Genomic DNA, 16,008 nt, shown 5'->3' on the forward strand with positions numbered 1-16,008 from the left:
TTTTCCTCATGATCCCCATGTCTAAGCACTAGAGTGTCCCAAGGCTCAGTCTTGGCTCTTTCCTCTTCTCTTCTCTAAACTTAGGATCTCAACTACTCTCATGGCTTTTAACACCATTTATATGCTGACATTCCTAAATTTATTTCATTAACCACGGCCTCTCTCCTGGACTCTAGACTCTGTATCCAAGTTCCTATCCAGCATCTCCACTTGGATGTCCCAAAGGTATCTCCAACATAACATGTCCAAATCTGAGCTCCTGATCTTCCTCCCCAAATAGGGTCTTCCTCCAGGATTCCCCAAGTCAATGAATGGCGATTCCCCCCTGAGTTGCTCACGCTGAAAACCTTGATTCTTCTCTTTCTCTACACCCTAGACCCTACACCCAATCTGTCAGCAAATACTACTAGGTCTACTTTCAAAATATATCCAGAATCAAGCCACATCTTACATCTCCACCACCATCCTTGTCCAAGCCACTGCTGTCTCTTTTTTTATGGCAATAGCCTCCCAACTGATTTGCTTGTCTTTGCCCTGGTTGGATAGTCTATTTCCAACCTGTCAGCTCCAGTGATCCTTTAAACTTGACTGTAGAACCCCATTAACCTTTCCTGCCCCTTTACCTCTCTCACTTCATCTCTTACTCTCTCCCTCCTTGGCTCCATTTCTGCTTCAGCCACACTGGCTCCCTTACTGTTCTTTGAACAAGCCAGGCATCCTCCCACCTTAGGGTCTCTGCACTTGCCTTTCTCTCTGTCTGGACCTTTCTTCTTCAGATATCTGCCTGGCTCTCTCCCTCTCATCTGCCGAGTCTACCCAAATGGCCCCTCTCAGGGGGAGGTCTCTCCTGACCACCCTGTTTTACCCTATGATCCTCTCTTCAAGCCGCCCTCCCCAACCCAACACTCCCCACCATACTTCCCTGCTTTATTTTCTCCATACCACTTAGCACTCTCAGACACACTATTCATCTCACTTATTCATTTGTTTCTCCCTACTGGAGCGGAAGCCCCATAAGAGCAGGGGCTTTGTTACTTTTTATTACCTTTATTACCGCATCCCCAGTGCCAGGACTGTGCTTGGTACCTTGCAGATGCTCAAACAGATCACTGTTAAATGCACAGTTCCCGAACTCCCCCTCCTTTAACTTCCCCAGTTCTCTTCTCTCTTGGATCTCCTCCTGCTTGGTACCCTTTGCTGGCCCCTTGACCTCCTTCTTCTTGACTGTAAGTGTTCTCCAAAGCTCAGCCCTTGTTCCCGAATTCTCCTTCCACCAGCAGCATCCCCCATCTCGCTCACTTACTCTCCCAGCTTCAATAATCACCTCTATCTGCCCCTTTTTCCTTTAAATGCAACTTAAATAATTACGTTCCTTTGATTGCATTTTACTTGCTCTGAAGCCTCCATTCAACTGTAAGCTCCTTGAAAGCAAGGACTGTTTGTCCCTTCAATATCCAGTTGTTCTTGGACCCAGATAAGTTCTGTGAGGAATTACTGAAGACATGTTGAGTGGGTGAAGATTCGTTATGCTTTCCTCTTGTTCCTGCCCACCTCCTGGCCAGGAGAGAACTGGGAGCCTGAGACTCAAGGTGGGTACTTTGAAGGCGTTGCATCTAGCTGCTGGTCAATGAGCCTTTTGGAGGCTTCATCCCAGGGTGATTTAATGAGTCACAGTGGATCAATTCAGCCTTTTGTAGCTACCCTTGGATCTCATTTGACTTGAGTATGTGGGTGTGAGGAGAGGATGCAACTAGACTTTTTTCTGGCAACACAGGCAATTGCACTCTGGGAGACCAGCCTTTCCTCAGCATGCTGGGCTAGTAAGGGCCTCTGTGTCCCCCAGGACAGCAGAGCTGCTTTCCCGCCTCTCCCATTAGACTGTGAGGCTTTGAGGACAGGACTGGAGTTGAATCATTGTATTCCCAATGCTAGCCTGGTGCCTGGCACATAGTAATTACCACAAGTAGTTATTGCACAAAGAAAAGAAACCCAATCTTATGGGACAGAAGTTCCTTCTAGATTTTTCCCCCAATCCAAAGAAAATAGAGAAACACTCGCCCTTACCTCTGACCTCTGCCCCCCTTTTAGCACTCTCTACCTTCACTGCCATCAAAGCCTGACCTAAAACTTTCCTTTTCTAGAAACTTTCTCAGACCAATCTCATCTGACTGATTTCCTTTCTCCATCTCTCCTCAACACTTCTGCATGTGGTTTGTAGCACAGCAGCTTGCATAACTTTGTCGTAAGCATCTTGAACTGCTCTGTCCCTCAGTGTACGCCCGGTGTGAGTGGGTTGGGGGTTTGGGGGCCACTGGACATACTCTACAGTTCCCATTAGCCCGGCACTCTGGGGTGGACAGCGCTTTGCCATCATTTCCATAGCCCAGCTCAAGCTTCTGTATCCAACAAGTGCTCAGTGATGCAACCAACCAGCATGTAGTTGACACTCAATGAATGTTTGTTGAATGGAAGAGGAATGAACGTCAAACTCAGTGCCCACAGGAAGAATACTGGGGAAATGGCAAAGGAATCCAAGTGTCAGCATAAAAGCTGCCCCTGAACTGAGAGGAAGGAGAGAACCTAACCAGGCCACAAAGAAAAGACAAAACAAAACACTCTTCTCCATGCCTTGGCGAGCTGCACAATTTCAGGGTCCGTCTTCTGTCCCAAGGAGCAATGTGATCATGCTCCCCTCCAGCAGTGCAAGGACCGTGGGCTCTATTGAAGACCTGGATTTGGATGTTGGCTTTCTACCACTTTCTCTCTGGGTGACACTGGGTGAGTCACTTAACCTAGAACCTTCGTTTCTTTATTTACACAGAGGGGACGATAATAAGGCTTGTGGTGAGGATGAAATGTGATCAAGTTGGTGGTGCTCTTGGCTCCTGGTAGGAGCTCAAGTAATAACCTGCATATCCCAGTAAGTGGGGATCTGAAGGGAGGCAGTGGGGAGGGAGCTGAGCCCCAGTGCAGGACTGAGGGGGTGGGGGAGGAAGACAGCTTGTTGGCGGGCCTTCTTTGTGGCAGGAACCCCCTAGAGGACATTTCTCAGGGGCTTGAAGAGAGGACTGATTCATACTGACATTTAAAGGAGGAGGGTATGTCTGGAAATTCTGCCCAGTGGCCTATCAACCTGGGGTTTAGGCCTTTACTGTGGAGACAACGCTCCCAGGGACTGGGTAGCTCTGCTCTGAAAGCAAGAGAGCCAAGCACTTCTCTATAGGAGAAGCCAAGAATCTCAGAAGTTTGAAGCTGGTTTAATACTGAGGAAACCACAGCCCAGAGAAGGCAAGTTACTTTTCCAAAGTCACACAGAGAACACATGGCATAGCTAGGACAAGAAATAAAATAGGAAAAATAATAACCAACAACCTGTCGAACAGGTTGTCTGGACCAAAGTAGGGGGTCAGGCTAGGAGTGGTACAAATAGTGACCCACAGACTCAGCTAGAAGGAAAGACACAATGAGAATGGGGCTCAGGAGGCTGCTCTGTGACAGTGCTGTCCTAGGCATCTCATGTATTTTATTTAATCTACAACATATAATACAACTATGAGCTATATACCATTATTATCCCTATTTTGCTGATGTGGAAACTGAGGCACGGTGTAGATAATGTCCTCAAGGTCTCAAAGCTAAAGTGCAGAAGCTGGGATGTGACACAGGTGTGTTTGGCACCAAAGCCTGAGCCCTTTCTGTATGGCTCTGCTCATTCCCAGGCCGGAGACCCTTCCACCTCTTGAGGCCTCTCTTCCTCCCTGCAGACTCTGGGTCCAAGCTCCCTGGAAGTACACAGAGCACTCCTTCACCCCCCAAACAACACACACAGGCGTGTGCACACATGCACACACACGTATACACGCACGCACACACTCACTCTGACCTGGTGGGGACCTGGTGAGGCAGGGAGATGGCCAAGTCCATTAACGCCAGCAAGCGCAACACATATTTACGGCCCTAATTACAGCCTTCACCTCCCGCCGCCATGAAGGAGCAGGAATAGCAACGGGAACAGTCGTGTGCACTGGGGTCTGAGGCCTCTGCAGCAATAACTACAAGATTACAGAGATGTTAGCAAACCCCTCTGACGGTGGCTCTATTATAATGATAAATCTACAGCTTTATAGAGAAATAATGAGACTGGGGGCAGAAGAGGGGGAAGGGAAGAGCAGTGTGATCTCTGCCAATCGAAGTTCTGGGTGGAGAGGAAATGGCAAGCTGCTGGGAATGCCCAGGAGACCATCAGGGACCTCAGTCAAGTCAGGCAGGACGGGGGCAGCAGGAGCACCAGGGGCAGCCCTGCCCAGGGCTGGAGTGGATTTGGTCAACTCCCTCAATTCCTTCCCGCGCCTGAGCTGCTTGATTCAGTGGAACAGTAGAGGCCTCGGACCAACCGCCCCAGCACTGCCGGTTTGCCTGCTTCTCACCCTCCAGCCCCGGAGGGGAGTATATTAAGGAGTATATTACTTGTTGCCACCTAGGCTTCCCTCCAGAACAGCCTGGGGGTGGGGAGAAGAGTGTCCCTTGCGGCTTAAGATTTGCAATCAACAAAGAGCTAGACTCCCTGGATGTACGCCTCCCCTTCACTAGCCTTGAAGCTCCATGTTCAGTGGTTGTGAGAAAACAACACACATGCTCCAGGCTTTGCTAGTGTAAACCAACTTGAGCACTGCGGCAGGGCCGAAACAAGGGACACCTCTGGTTCCACCTACAGGGCTGAATCTGATTCTCCAATATAAGCGCGGGAGCCACAAGGGGACAGCCTTCATGGACTCCTGGGACCTCAGAGCAGCCTCCTGTGCCCCTGTTCTCATGGTGCCTCTCCTCCTACCCAGCCTGTAGGTCACTGACCCTCTACTTCAGTCCAGACTACCTGATCTGACTGGTTAATCTCTTTGCCACTCCAGACACAAACCATCTACCTGAACCACACCTCTGAAGGAATGCACAGGCTGGGTCTCTCCCCACCAAGCCTGGCTCTATCCACTTTCAAAATACTACTTGACCTCCTCCTCCAGGAAGCCCTCCTAGGTTAACTGCACCCAACTCCTATTGCTTCTTTAACAGTCCTTTGCTTGTGCACCAACATATAGTTTTAATGAAATTAACTAAGCCATGGGTCATTCAACAAGAATGTACTGAGTTCTTACGTTTGCATAAAATGACACCACTCTGCCCTGAAGGAAAATACAAGAGAAAGCCAAATGTGGGACACAAGCCATTCCTCAGCCATTCGGAGAACATTGCAAGACAGACTATGATTCAGGATATAACTGCGGGACACAGAGAATAAATCTGGAGGAGTGGTTGCTGTGAGAGCAGAAGGGCTCAGGGGGAATTTTGACAGGTGGGATGGTTTGGGCCAGGCCGAGAGGTGGGGAAAGGCCTGCCTGACCCAGGGAGGCTTGTAAGCCAAGGCAAGAGGCAGGAATGTGGGGCACGTTCAGGGCCCAGCCTGGGGGGCAAAGGAGCTGCCGGAGTTCCAACTTCTGAACTTGGAACTTGGGGCCAAAATGCAACTTTAGGAAGAGAATCCCACCCGCAGGAGAGATGGGAGCTGGCTGGCTGTGATCTTTGTACCGTCCCCCGCCGCGCTGGCTGTAGGACCTCATACACACCAGGTGCTCAGTCATTCCCGATGACTGTGACTTGGGCCTCTCTGGCCCCCAAATAAGTACAATTTTAGAGTCAGCACCAAAAACCAGGTAAAAGCACTAGCCTTCTTATTCCCCTTCCCCTCTTTTGCCTGATTCCATGCCCACCAGGATGAGGAGACTGCTCCTGAGAGCCAGCCCACTAGCGACGCTGCAGATTGGAGGGCCCCAGGGGCCCTCCCTGGGCGGAACATCCAGCTCAGACAGACTGCAAGCAAGACAGGGCACGTGAGCGTGGTCACCGCTCTTCAGCGGCGGACACTCCGGGGCCTGACTCCCTCTGCTCCTGGCTAGAATGCTTCCGCTTCCTTTTTGTCTACCACATTAGTATACCAGTCCCTCCCTACCTAGCTTAATTCTCTCCCATCCAGGAAACCTTCTCTGGCTGTCCTAACTCTCAGGTCTTGCAACCTCACACAGGATACAGTATTTGCTACTTAGCACTGCTAGCTACTAGACGGACACTTCTTGTCTCTGTAATTAGACGATGCATTTCTGTGGTTTGAAGGGGCTGTCTTCCGTCCCAGTCCCCCCTCACTCTGCTTCCTGCAGCCCCTGGCCTCACCCCTGCCCCCCAGCCCCTGTCTCTCTGAGCTCCTAGGCCTCGACCTCAGTGTTGGGAGGACTGAGCTGCTTTTCTCTACCTGTACAGTCACTGTAATGAAGCTGCTGCCTTACAAGACCACAGGGGAAGAGAGGCACCAGATGTAAACTTCAGAGTGATTTATAGAGCAGGGCTCCTGGGCTTGGGGCTGGCGCACAGCTGCTGTTACAGCCCGCCCCGTCTGCCCGCCCCGTCTGTCTGCTGGCCCCGCTGCTTGTGCTGCTCTTGGGGATGACATTTCAGGAAAACTAAGGTGGGGGAGGCACTGGGACATCGGACCAGACTGGTCCAAGTCCGCACCAGCGATGAGAATGGGGTGTCATTCTCCCTGGGGCAGAAACAGAGCCCACCAAGCTTTCTCTCTTTGAACAAATCAAGTTTCTTACCCTTTTCCCACCAGAGTGGGGCTGATTTTCCCAGCCTCTCTCCCCACAAATTCAACACAGAGATTTTGAGTATTGACTGCCCAAAGAGAGGGTCTACAGACTGAGTGCGGTCACCCCTGCTCCAGAGAAATGGTGCAAGAAACATCCAGGGAAACACACAACCAGTGAGCACTCAAGACTCCAGACACAAGGCCATTGGTGTGTGGTGGAAACGCCCCTGCTGGGCTCTCAGCCGCCCGGCTGGGCTGAGAGAGAGGCACACCACCTATGCTTGCGGGACGCAGTTACAGCTTCCTCAACACCCACCCAGTAGACTGGAGCACATCATCTACACTGGACTGATTGGCTCTGGATATGCTCTCCTAATCCTCTGGGCCACACCTGTCCTCCCTCTTAAAAGCCTATCTGAGCCTCAGCTTCTTGAAACCTTCCCTGGTTAATTGCAGTTGATTGTGAACAGCTAACCACCCCCTCTCCCAGGTCTCCTTTCAGGACAGCCTCCCGGGTCTCCCAGACTGGCCTGGGCAGGCAATGCCTAAGAGAAGAGGCTCTGCTGGGTGGTAGTCACTAGTGTTGGTCATTAAGTACTTCCAGTGCTCCTTCTAGGCAGGTACTAGGATTTCTCTGCCCTGCCCCCTTGATATTAGGAGTTGCCATGTGTCTTGCTTTGGCTAATGAAATGTGAGTGGAAGTGATATGTGTCACTTCTGTGTGGAAGCTTTAAGAAACAGTGCATGATCTGCCACATCCTCTTCCTCCTGATGTGGTAACTCTGAGAGCACATGTAGAAATGGAGCTTCCATCGTCTTGGATCCCTGGGTAACAAGGGAGACTAGAACCCCAGCCAGGCTGCAAAGCACGTGTAACATGAACTAGAACTAAACCTCGGTTGCTTTAAGCTACCAAATCCTAGCATTGTTTCTTGCTGCAGCATAACCTGTTCATCCTGATTAATATAGCCTGTTTTTGATGGCCTTTTCCAGGCTTCTAGTACACATCAATGTCCTTGACAGTTGCTGCTGTGTGACTCAGTCTATGGGCCTGGCCCAACCCTTACCCATATCTCAAAGAGATATATCACATGATTTTATAGGTGGTACACCTAAGGCCTAGCAGGTAGAGACAACCACCCCAGAACATGGGATCAGAAGCAATAGATAAAAATTCCCTTCCCTTCCCTTCCCACCCACATGGGGGCTTTGCTGCCCCCACCCCAACCTGGGGCAGAGTGCAAGGACTTCCCCAGGGTGGGCTGGGCCATTGTTTCTAGTTTCTAGAGTCCCACTTCAGATCCTGAAGGGCAAAGGCCCATTTGTCTCTAGGGGTCAGGGGAATGGGGACACATCCCACTCAACCCAGAATTACAAATCCTCAAGAAGCCCAGGTGCAGGGCTGTACTCACACTCGTGGCGTACTGGATGTCCTTCCAGATGGAGGTTTCCCGGGACAGGTCAGAAGCCTCAAAGAGGTTGTCCAGGATGACCTCTCCGATCATGTCATGGCGGGAGAAACGGTCAAAGTCAAAGACGCTGAGATGCAGCTTGCGGTCAGCCAGCTCCTCGTAGGGCACGGGGAAGTGGAAGTTCTCATCAAAGGTGGGGTTCAGGGTCTTTCGGTGCACCCGGGTCTGCAGCTTGCACTTCCGGTCGGGCAGGAGGTAGATTTTGACGTAAGGGTCAGAGCTGCCGCAAAAGTCCTTGGCAGGGAGGTCGAAGGCCTTCAGGATGCGCACAATCAGGGTCTCGCTCTCATAGTCGTAGCGCAGGCTGAAGTTGATCTTCCCGCAGCTCTTGGTGGCCTCAGATTTGGCCTCGTCCCCATCCACTGACTTCTGCTTGTAGAGTTCAGGCTTGATGCGGCCGATGCTGGTGGGCTGCTCTGCTGCCGGGGGCAGCTCATTACCATAGTCCATGCTGGAAACGTGCATCTGCCTTGGCAGGTGGCGCTTGAAGGACGTGTGTCTGGCGGAGGGCGGGAGGGGGCCAGAGAGTGTGGTCAGGGCTTGGGGAGGGGATGCAAGCAGACACAACCCCGCGGTCCTGGCTCATCCTACCCCTTGTGGGGTGCCTTTTTCCTCCCTCTTGTCTGCCTCTTTTCCCTCTGCACACACTTTGTGCACAGGTTGTTGTGTGCATTACACGTCTTATTTGAAAAGTCTTTGGAATGGGGCCTGGTGTATAGTGAGCTCAATAAATGGTAACCATTGCCATCATCATCATTTTCCCTGCTTTTCTGACACCTGCTTTCTAGGTTTCTTTCCCAGTAGACATGACTCTGGTTCCCCTACTAAACCACGAGCTCCTTTAGGAGAGGGGTCATCTTTCCCACCCCCGATGTGGCTTTCCCTTCATCATTAGCACCAACTAGTTAACATGTATTGGGCTTTGGCCCCAGATTGCATAGGTTAATTTTGGCTTTGCCACTTTCTAGCTATGTGACCTTGGGCAAGTTATTTAACCTCTCTGTGCTATAAAATGAGAGTAATAAAAGTAGCAATTGCATAGTATTGCTGTGGGGATGAAGTGAATTGATACATATAAAGTGCTTAGAACAGGGCCAGGTGTATAATAAGCGAGATATCATTAGCTCTCACTATTACATGGATTCTTTCATGGGCCCCATAGCAGTCTTATGAGTGTCATCAGCCCTCTTTTACACTTCAGGAAAGTGAGCCTTAGGAAAGGTGAGCAACCTGCCTGCGGCCATACAATAAACTCTGTACATGTAACCTTAGCACTTTCATTCCTGGCCTCCAATCTGAGGACCAGGCCTCTTTGCCTTTGGCTGGTCCCCTGGGAGCCTGGGGAGACATTGCAGGGACCCAGGAATCCACAAGAGCCCTAAGGTTTGAAGAATACAATGCTTCATACCCCCATGCTCCACTTCTTCCAAAGGTGTTTCTGAATTTAGTAGGTTTTTGTCAGTAAGTGGTGGTGGTTGTTTTTTCAGTTAAAGAATGCCATGTATACAATTGTCACACAGGGAACTCTGTCAAAGGTTATAAAGGAATCCTCATTCTCAAAATGTTAGGAATCTCTTGCCTTATCACCCATGCACCACAGACTCTATCTACAAGGCTTTATTGACATATCTGTAGATACACAATGAACCTTTATGCTTCTGGGCCTTTGCATATTCTCTTCCCTCTGCCTGAAGTCTTTCTTTCCCTCCAAACACCCAACACTCCCCCACACACACATCCCAGTGCACACCATGTGCCTCAAAGGTTCCCCTTTCCTGAAGTCTTTGCTGGTGCCCACCTCCTACTTGATCCCCCACTGTGGAGCAAATCATCTGATACATTCTCCAGAGTACACGTGTTATTATTCCTGGTCTCCGATCCTCACAGGCTGGACTCTCACTAATGTACTGAATACAGCAATGTGGACGTGTGCAGGTTAGGGCAAAGAGAGGTCCACCCCTCACCTGGTGGATGATGCTGGCTCTGTGGTCTGTCGCTGCAGCCGTGTGTGACGCATGATGTGCTCCTTGACTGACATCTGCACCTCGGCCGGGATATCTGGGGATGTGTGGCTGATCTTCACAGCTGCCTCTAGGAAGCCCAGAGTGTTGGGGTCCTTCAGCTTGTCTGCCATGTTGCCTCTGGAGCTGGGGCTCAGGAGGGCCTCTGGGGGGAGGTTAGCAGAAGAGGGACTGGAGGCCTCCTTGTTCCTCCAGGGCATCCAGCACAGCTTCCAAAAAAGAAAGAAAAAAACTGCCACCAGGGCCACGCCACACACAATAACTACCACTGCAAGGAGGCTGACAGAGGCGCCTGCCCTCGGCGTGAGCCAGGCAGGGAGGGACAGACACAGACAGAGGCAGGGAGAAGCGGGTAAGGGTGTTGGAAGAGGGGCCACACAGAAGGACAAAGACGGAAGAAGAGAAAAGAATGGTCATGAGAAAGCTGCCCAGGCAGAGGAGAGATGGTTTCAGGGTTGACGCTCCATAGTCCACATTGTGAAATATCTGCAGCCTCGCGGTCACCTCAGTCTGATTTCTCCAGCTTTACCCCCTCCCCCTCTCTGCCAGCTTGGGGAGCACCTGGGCTGCCTCCCCTACTGCCTATTGGCATGTGCACGGGGAAGGGAAAGTAATTTAAATAGCAGCCTAAGCAAATGTGCAAATTCGTGAAGCATTCACATTTGGATGCCGCTTGAATTTCTATTAGAGCTATTACTACGGCCAGACTTATAGCAGAGTCATTTTTGTGTACAGCTCTCTCTGCCTCCACAGGCTGTGAGGCCTTGGGGACCAGAGGCTGGGCTAACTCATTCTCTTCCCTTACCCCACCCCCGCCGAGCCCAAACCAGAGCTCAATAAATAGTTACTGAGTTGACCTGAAGCGGATGAGATGGAGTATATTCTCCTTGAGGGCAGGGATTAGGTCTAACGCTTCCTCTGTCCTCCCAGAACTCTGCACATAGTAGGCTCAATAAATACTGTGTTAAAGTTGGAATCCAATCCACACAGTTTATTTCAAAGCTAAGTACAAAGGATTCCTGTAGCTATCTCTTTCCATTCCTGTGGCTATTTGAGAGCTTTGCTGGAAAACTGGTATTTTTGAATGTGGTTGGTTTGAAGGCGAGCTCTCACTGCTCCACCCCAGCCCACCCTGCCCCCAGTAGGATGCACATTATCCCAGGAGAGCTGTAAGGGATGCCGTCCCTTGGGGGAAATTGTTAAGCAGGCCTCCCACCCCACGTTTAGGAAGGAAACTTTGAGCCCAAGGCCTCTTCTTACTCTGAGAGGTCAGAAGGCTCTGAACCGATGGTACACCTGGCAGGGTTTGCACAAAGTTTCATTTGTGGACAAGCCAGCCAGGGAGTTTTGTTTGTCTTGCATGATGATTGAAAAGTTGAGAAATTCCATCATCATCATCATCACACTATATTTCTGGTGCTCTGGAAAAGGCCCAGGGACTTGGTAACTGGACCTGTTCTCCTGCATGGTGGGAACTGGCCGCTCCCTTGGGAGGGGTGTGCCCTCACCAGCTCCCCTCCCTGTTACCTGCCTGGCCCCTGCAGTCCTGCTAGTTTGCAGCCTCTGGATTATCCTGTCCCAATGCCTTAAGAATCTTAGGATTCAAGGTGAGAAATGACCCTACAAGTACTGAGGTGAGGCTGTGATTTTGCAGATGGGAGCAGTGGTCCAGAAAAGAGACTTGCCTGGGGTCACAGGTTGGTCAGAGGCAGAGTGTGGGCCAGGGTCCAGATGTCCACTGCCCAGCCTGGGGCTCTTTTCACTGTCCCAGCCTGTTTGTCCCTGATTACGCTGTAGGCTACTGTAACCCTGTGTTTTTTATATTTGTCTGACATGCGAATGAATGAGTGAATGAATGAATAGCACATAAAAGAGCTGTAATTATCTCTCAACCAACTTTTATTGGGCACTTGCCATGTGCCAGGTTCTAAGCTAGGCTTGGAGTATAGAGATGCCAGATCCCCCTCGTGGGGAGATCCAGAGCACTCTCACAGCATACAGCCCCCAGGGAACGCTGTCCCCCATCCAGAGGGATCTGAGAAGGAGGCGAGAACATCAGCCACCCTCTCTGGGGGGGCTAACACTGCCTTCCAACTCCCTGGCTATAGGGTACTGGTCTTGATCAGCTACCACCTCCATGAGTAAGGAATAACAGCAGAGAATCCTCAAGTCCTTAGCCACCTACCCCAACCCCCAGCCCCCTGCAGAGAGACCCTGGAGTCTTTCCCAGCCAAAGCACCTGGAGCTAGTCCTTCACCTAGAGACCACCAGGGACCAAGAAAGCTGATTCTAAGTTAACTTCCAGACTAAAGGTCTTCAATGGGTGTGCATGTATGCCAGAGGCACAAGAGAAAAGATATCAGATTATTTCAATATTAATTTATTATCTTAAAAATAAGAAATCAAAATTTTAATATACAGGTTGATAGCAATAGAAATGATAGCATTTTATTATTGGAGTTAGTCAAGTTATTGAACATTACCATGTCCAAGGTACAAAGTGCTTTTTATGTATTCACTCATTTAATACTCTCCAATGAAATCGGTATGCTTATTACCCTCATTTGCAGCTGAGGAAGCTGAGGCACAGAGGGTCACCCAGCACGCCCAGGGTCACACAGCTAGTAAGTGATGGGACTGGGATACAACCCCGGCAGTTCAGCTCTGTAACGCCCCCTCTGCAGACGTGTGTATAAGTGGGAACAAATAAACATATATTGAAGGTATTAAATTCATTTTTGCTGTTATGAATTCGTGATCTAAATGGCTTGGTCTAGGCCCTTATCCCCCTGGGGTTCACCAGGAGAGCTACCACAGATATGTGTCCTTATCCTGAGTATCTGGCCATCTCGAGACCCTTCACATCTGTTCTGTTACAGCTGTTCTGGATGCATTCTCTGCAATATGAGTTACCTTAAAACAAAAGGTGTTTCTGGGCTTTGCTTTCCTTTGATCATACATCTTACTTGCTCTGGTAATAATTAGAATTTTAATGAGAAAGGGGGAGAAATGGGGGGAATCCAGAGAGCATAGAGTGCATTTAAATGTTCAGCCTGACAAAAAACTGAATTCATAAATGAAAAGAGAGGTGGGGGAAGGCGGGGGCCAAGGGAATCAATTTTTACTCGGTGTGGTTGCTATTTTGAATGTTTCTTCACATGACCCCGGCTGTTGTTCCCTGGGAGCTGTGATTAGGGAAGGAGAGGTATGGATTATTGGGAATCAGTACTCAGCACTCAATACTGGTTATGTAAGACCAGGAGGCCTTTCCTCTATCTGGAGAATCTTCTAGGATATCTCCAGGCAGGCAACACAGGGAAAATTGGGTCCTGAACACACTGAGTGGGTTCACACCCACAGGGGATACAAGGCAGGGAGCAAGGCTGGTAAGAGCAGACTTAGGCCAGGGTGGGGGGATGATTGTACAGGATTTAGCCCCTTTAAAATCACTATAGGTGGCCTTAAACTCAGCCAGCCCACATAGCCTGCTTAAAGGTGCATTGAGGCTGGAAAGGGTAGGCTCCTGTATGGCCTCAGGGCTGTGCAAAGGCCCAGATGACCTAAGATATGTGCCTTCCTGCACCGGGCCTGCTGGGACCAACATACCAGGACATGTTGCCCTCTAGAAATCACAGGTGCACAAGTTGCCTTCAGAGCCTTTTCCCTCTCATGTCTTGTTTGAACCTCAACCTTATGAGGCAGACAGAATTTTGATGGGCAACTCAGCCACCTTTTGAGTTCTGATCCAGTGCTCTTCATATTTATACTATGCGCTAGCTTCATGACAAGAGACAGATAACCCTTCAGTAAGGGAGAAAGCCCTCACCACAGCACTGAGAAAGAGAAAGTACTTCCTCAGTATTTGTATTCTTCCTCCCTCTCTTCTTCCTTCTTTATTTCCCCTTCAGCCTGGAGAGAAAGGAGCAGTGCCCTAGAGTCAGACTGGGCTCATTCAATGTCCATCTCTGCTGGCTTTAAACTGTGTGACTTTGGCAAGCTATTTAATCTCTCTCAGCCTCAGTTTCCTCATTTGTAAAATGGGCATAATAATAGAATCTACTTCCTAGGGTCATTGTGAGGTTTAAATGAGACTGAAAGTGTATCAAAAGTGCTGAGGACAGTGCCTAGAATGTAGTAAGCAATATAATAAATATTAGCTATTTTTATTAGAATTACCTAGTTTTGCCCAGTCTAGTTTTGAACACTCCCTAGTTTTGAAATTTGTTTGGTTGGAAGAACACCTGCAAGCCATGAACACTAATAAATAGAGATAGCTTTAACTTTATCATTTCAAACCAGGAACAAGCTTCCTAGCAGAAATAATATAAATATTTCATATATAGCTAGGCCTCTCTATATCTCAAGACATAATATGTACTATATTAAAGATCTCACATCTCCAAGTTTTTCTGTCAGTACTCGTTTACTTGCTACTTGTCCATTTGTTTTTGTGTTACCATTACCAGCCAGCTGGTGAATAGGAGTGAGCTCCAAATGAATAAGAAGAAAATTGTGGAAGAAAAAGCAACAATTGAGAACATGCTATGCTTTTGCAAAGTTTTCTTAAAAACTTGGGAAAAGGAGTCCGTGACTCAAGATTAGGTGTGAAACATTTTCACTCAGGTATCAGAGTTCAGTTATTCCATGGGCACCTGGTTTGGGAAACCATATTGGCCATTACCCAGCAGCCTCTGGGAGAGCAAAGAGCCATGGAACTAAGCTTCGGAAACACACCCAGTGACCTGGCATTGTGCAGGGGACATGGCTTCTAGCCCTGGCTGGGGAAGTGGACTTCACTGGGTACTCAGACACCGGGCAGACATCTCAGGTGAGCACGCGTACCAGAATGACGACAGAGCACATCTGTCCACATTTCTAATTGTACAACCTTGAGCAAGTTACTTAACTTCTCCACATCTTGGGTTCTTCTTTCATTTAATGGGGATTCTAATTATCCCTCCTTCACTGAATCATTATGAATATTAAATAAACTAAGACTTTGAGCACAGTGCCCGGTACATAGTGAATGCTCCCAAAATGTAAGCTGCTATTATTCTTCATGTTTTGCTTTTTTGGTGGAAGATAATAGTTTACTGCAGACAGAATAGACCCAAACCTGGGCCCTTGGAGGCAGGGAATCAGGGTGCCAGACCAGGGGGCAAAGCATCTGAGAGACCTCAGGCCCTTCTTCTCTCCTGGGATGTTAAGATCTCCCTGAAGGCCATCAAGGCAGGACCTGCTTGTCACCCTAAGTGAGACCGTCCGGCAGGGGTGATGGCTCATGGCCTCCCTCTCTCCCTGGAAAATGCTGTGTTATTAATCAGCCACCAGGGCTTTCTTATCTCCCCCACTGACACTTCTTTCTCCAAAGACAGAGCCCCGGTACCCCCTCCCCTTCTCTCCACCCAGAGGGTTAGGATTCATCAGCAGTTCTTATCGCTTGCTATTGTTCCCATTTTTCTAATGGGCTTCCATGTCAGGAAAATCCATTTTGTAACAGTAACAGGCATTCTCACTAACAGATTGTAATTGAAAAGATAAACTGGGGAGAGGAAGTGAAAAAAAAGGACCATTTTCCCTGCTCCCCCCAAAGCTGGAGAAGGCAGGCATTAGGGCCTGGGGTTGCTGGTGGACCCTCAGAAAAAGTAAGTGCAGGAGCTGCCTTGGCTGAAGAGCTCTCATTTGAACACAGATGGAGACAGACAAGTACAAGCCAGAGACCAGACAGCAAGAAACACAGAGGCCCAAGAGCCTGGAAGGAACAGTGCCTAGTCTGGGAAGAGAAAAGACTCTGGGCAGAACCATTAATACAAATACTAGTAATATTATTTGCCATTTATTTCTACATGGTCAGCACTGTGCCCCTTACATTACCTCATTT

General features: G+C 49.3%; 1 protein-coding gene across 4 annotated transcripts in view; it reads right to left on the reverse strand.

The window, feature by feature from the left end:
- Positions 1 to 16,008, reverse strand: part of SYT6 (synaptotagmin 6) — a 58,469-nt gene that overhangs the window by 37,197 nt on the left and 5,264 nt on the right. For 3 of the 4 annotated variants that reach the window (XM_058537217.1, XM_058537218.1, XM_058537220.1), the window contains exons 2-3: positions 10,071 to 10,419; positions 8,047 to 8,605 (exon numbers count right to left, since the gene is read on the reverse strand). In XM_058537217.1, coding sequence (XP_058393200.1) covers positions 8,047 to 8,605; positions 10,071 to 10,419 — 908 coding nt within the window. Of the gene's footprint in view, positions 1 to 8,046; positions 8,606 to 10,070; positions 10,451 to 16,008 lie in introns of those variants that run through there. The other variant, XM_058537223.1, reaches the window with a different exon arrangement.

The sequence above is a fragment of the Diceros bicornis genome, chromosome 4 (genome assembly GCF_020826845.1).
Source record: "Diceros bicornis minor isolate mBicDic1 chromosome 4, mDicBic1.mat.cur, whole genome shotgun sequence".
Taxonomy (NCBI): Eukaryota; Metazoa; Chordata; class Mammalia; order Perissodactyla; family Rhinocerotidae; genus Diceros; species Diceros bicornis.